The sequence below is a fragment of the Myxocyprinus asiaticus genome, chromosome 4 (genome assembly GCF_019703515.2).
Source record: "Myxocyprinus asiaticus isolate MX2 ecotype Aquarium Trade chromosome 4, UBuf_Myxa_2, whole genome shotgun sequence".
Taxonomy (NCBI): Eukaryota; Metazoa; Chordata; class Actinopteri; order Cypriniformes; family Catostomidae; genus Myxocyprinus; species Myxocyprinus asiaticus.
In genome coordinates, this window is record NC_059347.1 from 42,138,226 (window position 1) to 42,145,821 (window position 7,596).

Below are 7,596 nucleotides of genomic sequence, written 5' to 3' on the forward strand. Positions count from 1 at the left end.
TGACTTTTGTTGTTGTTTATTTAATTATTTAATTTTGTTTCACGAATGAAGCAAGGGTTGTAACACCAGCGATGATAACACCACAGACAAATTCTCCTAAAAGATGAACTTTCAAAATGGTGTCAATATAGCATCACAAACATACAACACAGATCAGACTAAAATCAATAAATCATACCATTGTTTTTTTCCAATAAAAATATTTTACATGAACATTAAACAGTGTAACGAATTACATATCTAAATGAACCATGTAAAAATAGTTAAAATGTAAATGTATTACTTTTTCAGCATGGTGGGAAAATCACTGTGTGCACATTTGAGTAGCTTTTAACTTTGACCTTGTAAGTTTTTAACACTGATAACACCAATGGCATGAAATCAATGGACACACATTCTTTTTAAATTATTTAAAAACTTAAAAAAAGGACTTGCATTAATGTTTGACATGAGAAAAAAATAATTAGTAAAAAATAAGCCCAGATGAAGGGGACAATTTATATATATATATATATATATATATATATATATATATATATATATATATATATATATATATATATATATATTTTTTTCATATATTTTCTAAAAACTGCATAAAACAATATGTAGCCGGTCGGTTATGAATAAACAACACAGGATACAGAACTATTTTTGGGGGGGTTTAATCTGATGGCTGTTTGGAAAAAAGAAGAAGAAGAAAACAGCAGTCGATGGGGCCATATTGTATTTTAAAAAAAAAAGAAAGAAAGAAAGAAAGAAAGAAAATACAAAAAATTAAATACAAAAATTAAATACACTAATGAAATATGGTGCAACTAAATACGGTATGTCAAGGTAGGCTAATGTTAAATGAAAATACAAACAGGGCATTAGCTTACCCATATGCTTCAGCATACATCACCTTAATACATGCTTAAATCAATCAAAGCATTTTATGCATTTAACACATGCTTAAATCACTCACAGTATTTTACTTATTTTTAACCAGGCTTTAGGGACATGTATAACAGTTTAAAAAATTATATTCTCATTACACATGTTCACTTAATTGGAAAAAAACTCTGGGCTATAAATCATTAAATAAGATATGGTTAATTCTAAATTTACATACCCAGCCTCGCATGTACACCAAACGTGGTCAAACTCCACACATACAATCTATATGCATCCTTCAAAAATTATCCATAACAAACAAAAAATGTTAACGTACGGCTCCTCTGAACACATATTTAATGCAATTTACAAGCATTCTGTGTAAAACTTGACATCTACCCAAAGAATTCTCAAACGATGAACAAAACTGGGAGCTCTCCTGCACAACGCACGTTCTCACGTCTCTAACACGAGAGAGTGCAGAAAAGCAGGTGGTGCAAAACACCGGCTCCCAAAAGGACCACGTCCAATCCATGACCAGAGTCAAATTACATGAAATTTCACCAACCTGGCTACAAATATAAAGTCAAACCATTTCATATTATTTAATAAAAGGCCTGATTATAGAATGGTGCCTTTTCAATGTGGTTACTTGACTATTTGAAATCTTTTTCATGACTGAAATGTCAAGGGACATGTTTGTCACCATATTTTGATAATGACCCACATATAGCACAAACAGCCTTTATGTTAATATGTAGTGTAAGGCTAAAATCATTTGATAGGTTTACTGCTACGATTTGCGAGTTTGTCCCCCTAAAGTTAAAATGAAACCTACGCCATTAGTGCCACAGCAGTGCTACTCTTTAAGATGTGACTTGCGCACATATGTCATCATCAACCCCCTCGAGTTGTGTCAGCGCTCTCATCCATAATTACTGACATTTCCACGGAGACTAACGGCATGTTTGCCAAATAGTTCAGGACAAATGGGGAGGCGCTCTTCAACGAAGGCAGCTCTGCCGGCGGCAGTAATGATGTCATCTCCGTAAGCGGGCGTTCGGCGCCCTATAAAGAGAGCAAGACTTCACTTTAAACTCCCCATTCCTCTTACAGCCATCAAAGCTGCCGACTTAGCTCGGTCGAGTTGGCGACTCCAACGCTGCTAACAGACAAAGAAGCCGCAAGATGTCGACCGATGCGTACTCCGATTCTCGCCGGGTCTGCCCGTCGATCCGCGGCAACAGGTTTGACACGGCGCACCGCAAACGGGCAGTGGCGAACATCTTCGAGAACGTCAACCAGGACGCGCTTATGAGGCTCTTCCAGAAAACGGGAGACATGAAAGCCGAGGAGAGAGTGAGGAGCATCTTCTCCTTCGCGCAAGATCCCGAAGAGACGGCCAAAGCTTTGATGGCCCTCAAGCAGAGGAAGAAGGATAAGTTCCTGCAGATTGTGGGAATGGTTCGGCTCTTTCTGAAAATGCGCTGAATCTTCACGTGACGACCCGCGGTCGGTAGGGTCGTTGATTCAGACTGCCAGTGACAAACCTGGCGATGAAAGAGGTGTCAAGAATGGACGAGAAGGAAAAACGGAGATGAAGGGAAACCTCGTACAGCCAGTAAATGGCATGAACTTTGATACAAGACATGAAGGACTGGACGCACCATGTCTGGTGCTGTGGATGCGCGAGGGGCATGAAGACGTCCAATGTGAAGTAATCACGTTGCTCACGAGCTGACCCCTCACGAATGCATCATATATGGAGACGTCTCTCGTGAACAATATGCATTTTAAAAATGGACTTTACCCCGAACTGCTGCACCTTATAGGTGTCTTATTGGTGCACAAGAACTCTGATGGGAGACCAGTGCTTAAGTTATCTTGCCTGAAAAAATGCCTATAAACATTATGCCTTGTCTCTATTAGATGTGATATTGTGATACCAACACTTAATGGCCACTAATTTATTTGTCACAATGTTATAACACACGTGATGCATTTTCCACAATATTATTTTTCATTATTTGTACAATAAATTATTAACGAAAAAAAATGTGACTTGTTCTCTTGCCTTTTTATTTTGTTTTATAAAGAAAATGTAAATTAGAAAAATGATTGACATGATACAGTAGTTTACAGTACAGATGATCTCAGAGCTATGGATCTTACAAGCTTAGTACACTCAAAACATATATATTTTTTTAATTTTATGCATTTAAGTGTATAACAAATTTACACCAAATTTAACTGAGTAGTCTTTAACAAAAGTCCACTTTATTAATTTAATTTAATTTAATTAAGGATTACTCAATTGAGTTTGATGAAAATTTGTTGTACAATGAAATGAAAATGCATACACTTTAAATATAGACTGATTTTATTTATTTGTTTATTTATTTTGAGTGTAGGCTATTTAGCACAGTTGCAAACATAGTTTGACAACAGTGGTCAGTTTGATAACACATAGTAATGCTTTGGTGTAGAATCTAAAATTAGGACAGCTGTGAAGCTCACAGTAAAGCTATGCAAGGTAATGTACAATAATAATAATAAAATAATATTATAGATATATAATATTAATGCCTATAATCTTATAGGCATTAGATTTGTTTATATCACTCATACTTTTAGTAAAATAAAGCTGTTTACAGGGGTTACCCCGTCACTCACCATGAGGTCAGGTTAACTTTCATTCAGCCTTGTCTCTTTGCACTGCAGCTTACCTGACCGGCGTGAACCAGTTTCTGCGAGAGAAGCTGGCTGAATCAGCCTTGTTTGTGTGAGGTGTATTATATTACCATGTACTGTAGATAAGAGCTAATTTAAGAAGCATTATCAGCATTACCACACCTCTACTTAGGGGCTCATCTCTTTAGATCTTTCTCTTTCTTTATGTGTGAATCCAGCCACAGAATAGCACAGCTTCTGTTTTTCAATTGTCATTAATTTGAGATAGCAATAAGTGTTTTTCTCATTCATGCAGGTGTTTTGTCAGACTTTTGGCATGGTTAAGGATTAAGGCAGGAAGGGGGAAGATCAGTGGATGGCTGTTAATCTTAATTCTCTTACCACTCTCTGTACTGGCTCAAACCAGTTCTGATGGGTTGGAAATGCGTCATCTGACATCTGACTACCTGGCTGCCGTTTGTGGTCTAGATGACAGAGCCCAACCCTTACCTGGTTGTCCCTTCTTTATTGCCTTCAGGAGGGAATTTCCCTTGTAAACATTCGTGTGGCATTTGTGAATGTTTATTTGGTGGAGCTCAACACAAACACACACACACACACACACACACACACACACACACACACACACACACACACACACACACACACACACACACTTAAAGCCAATGTCTACTGACCATTTGAAGTGTGAGCTATTATTAAAACCTTTTGAACTAGAGCAGCTGTGAAAGTTTAAACATAGTGACATGCAACATAATTGTTAAAAGACAGACACTGCAATGTGCTTAGTGTTCATTTAATTTGCGGCTCACTTGCAGCATCCAACTTTCCAGTGAACCAAAGGTCTCTTTTTCAAAATGTCTATCAGCATTAATTTCTGTGTTTTTTTCTTTTTAAGGTAATATGGTTGTTTAGGTCTACAATAGCTAAATATTTAAAACAATTGTCCTGCCTGTCTTGTGTTATATGCTTGACTTTGGATTGTCTCACCCACCCATTTCCTGTCTTTCACTGTGTTCAGGATGGGAAACTTTGAAGTGAAGAAACTGTGTGGCAGCAATGTATGTATTTATGTGTATGTGTGTATCAGTTACTATAGTGACAGGAAGACCAGTGTAGAACTGACAGCAAAGCTGCTTTTATCAATTTACATACCCACTCCAGTACAGACCGGTTCAGAGGTTGACAAGTGATAGAGGAACCAAGACTGCTTGCTATTGTATCAGGAGTAGGAAGTGAAAAGTAAAATGTTGATTTAAGTGAACAGTGAATGACACAAAGAAACAATTGTTTTCCACTCCTAAATAGATTTACTGCATATAATTATATTAGAGGTGTATTTCCATATTGTACCTTCAGAATGTGAAAGGTATATGTGTGTGTGTGCCATTCTAATTGATTTTTTCACCTGAAATATTGTTGCCTATATATTGCTCTTAAAGGGTTAGTTCACCCAAAAATGAAAATTCTCTCATCATTTACACACCCTCATGCCATCCCAGGTGTGTATGACTTTCATTCTTCAGCAGAACACATTTGAAGAAAAATAGAAAAATATCTCAGCTCAGTAGGTCCTTAAAAACCTAATGGTGATTAGACCTTTGAAGTTCCAAAAAAGAAAAGACGTAATAAAACATCAGCATAAATGTCATTCATATGACTTCAGTGGTTAAAATTACGTCTTCTAAAGCAATACGATCGCTTTTGGGGTGAAAAAAATAAATATTTAAGCACTTTTTAATTGTAAATCATTGCTTGCTCTCAGCAGCAGTATGCGCATTCACAAGAGTGAATGCGGTCTCTCATGTGGCGTATTCGTGTTGGTATGTTACGGATGTAATCTGACGTTTTTCTCTCGGTTGAGACATCCAGGATAAGCACACAAATGCACCATTGTGAAAAACATACAGATACAAATACAGATCTAAAACAAAACCAACGAAGCTTCTGTACAGCGTTCCTCCTACTCAGTTATAAACAACGCTGTTCTTCTGGATGTGTCGCACATGTACCAGTTCTCGCGTGAACATGCCAACACGATTACATCAAATGTTCATACCACTGCTGAACGGAAGTGATGATTTATAGTTAAAAAGTACTTACGTTTTGACCTTTTTCACAACAAAAGTGTTCGTATCACTTTAGAAGACATTAATTTAACCACTGGAGTTGTATGGATAATGTTTATGCTAACTGTCTGTTCTTTTTGGAGCTTCAAAGGTCTGATCACCAACCACTTGCATTTTAAGGACCAACTGAGCTGAGATATTTTTCTTCAAATGTGTTCTTCTGACGAAAGAAAGACATACACATCTGGGATGGCATAGGGTGAGTAAATGATGAGAGAATTTTCATTTTTGGGTGAACTATCCCTTTAAGCCACATGAAATATTCAAATGATTGCCCTTAAGATTTATTAGTTTCCTCTGCCAGATAAGTGTGTTTTCAATAAAAGCAGAACCAGACAGCTCTTCAGTGTGGTGAGACAGACTGTTTTAAGTCAGCTTAGTAAACATTTCTCGCCAGCTGACTAATACATGGAGTTCTCACACACATTCTGCTTTTGATAGATCAGTTCAAAGTCTCGCTTCTCTGCCAGTCATGTTACCAACCTCCTGACCACTGGTGTCGAAAGCAGCTGGCAGACAAAGCAACCAACTTATCTGTGTAAAAATGCTCATTTATGTTTAAAGGAATAGTTCACTCAAAAATGAAAATTTGCTGATAATTTATTCATCCTCAGGCCATCCAAGATGTATCTGAGTTTCTTCCTTCATCATAACAGAATTTAAGACTTTTAGAATTTCATTTCAGGCCTCCTCCTCTAAACAATGCAAGCGAATGTACTCCATTTTTGACGGTCCAAAATGCATATTTAGGGTACAGTATTGTTTTGTTTCTAAAAATAATCAATCGTTTGCATTCAGAAGAACTTTATTTGTTGACTGGAGTTGTGTGGATTATTTTGATGCACCCTAAATATGCATTTTGGACGGTCAAAAAATGGAGTACATTCACTTGCATTGTTTAGAGGAGGAGGCCTGAAATGAAATCCTAAAAGTCTTAAATTCTGATTTGATGAAGAAAGAAACTCAGATATATCTTGGATGGCCTGAGGATGAGTAAATTATCAGCAATTTTTTGGTGAACTATTCCTTTAAGTGGGACCAGGTTATTCTACTGACATCAAAGACTAAACCATTGATCGTGATGGTGAGGTTGATTTTGAATTTGTGTGACTGAGACAAATCCACTAAAGTGTGGCCTTCCAGCAGACGTCAGGCAGGATGAGAAATATTTGTTTAACAGGAAAGAGGGGAATGCTAGTGCGGCAGGTGTTAAGTGGTATGTTCAAACTGTTTTCCGCTGCGCATGCGGGTTTGAGTTTCTGTTTCTCAAAAACACATACTTTTTTGTAAGTCACTGTAAGCCTAAATGGCACTGGGTTAGAGATACTCAAAATGCAGATGAAAAGCTTATTGTTACCAATGGATGAATCAGTTCTTTGTGCAGTTGTTTGTAAGTGTATGTCTTGCGTTTGTTTGTGCGTGATGCGTCACTACCATACGTTCGAGCTGACCTCTACAGCCCTGGCCTCACCCAAATCAGCTAGGCTGTCTCATTGACGCAAAATCCACATCCTTAGCAAAATATTTGTGACATTTTAGCTATACATTTTTTGTGGATTTCACTTCCTGTGCACATACTTTAGCTCCATCACAAGTGATGTTATGAATAGTGATATTGCTGTGAATAAATCAAAATGTAACATGAAAAAAGGAAAACAAGTGTACAATGATAAAATGATATAACAGTATTTTCCCACACAGCTTTGCAAGTTTACATGGCAAAGTGCTCTCCCTCACTTACTTAGTCTACTCATACAGTTATTACCTGATATGAGGCCCTATTAGTATTGTCCTATAAGTAAGTATCTGTATCATTATGCATGTATAGTTTGTATGGATACATACTGTACATTAAAATGTACATTTAGTCATTCAGGAACATCAGCAATTTGTGATACCA

General features: G+C 37.0%; 1 protein-coding gene across 1 annotated transcript; it reads left to right on the forward strand.

Annotated features, from left to right (window-relative positions):
- The first annotated feature begins 1,867 nt into the window (after nucleotides 1-1,867).
- tcima (transcriptional and immune response regulator a) lies at nucleotides 1,868-2,937 on the forward strand. Its single transcript, XM_051696619.1, has one exon. The coding sequence runs from the start codon at nucleotides 2,065-2,067 to the stop codon at nucleotides 2,365-2,367; it is 303 nt and encodes a 100-aa protein (XP_051552579.1). The 5' UTR covers nucleotides 1,868-2,064; the 3' UTR covers nucleotides 2,368-2,937.
- Nucleotides 2,938-7,596: the final 4,659 nt, after the last annotated feature.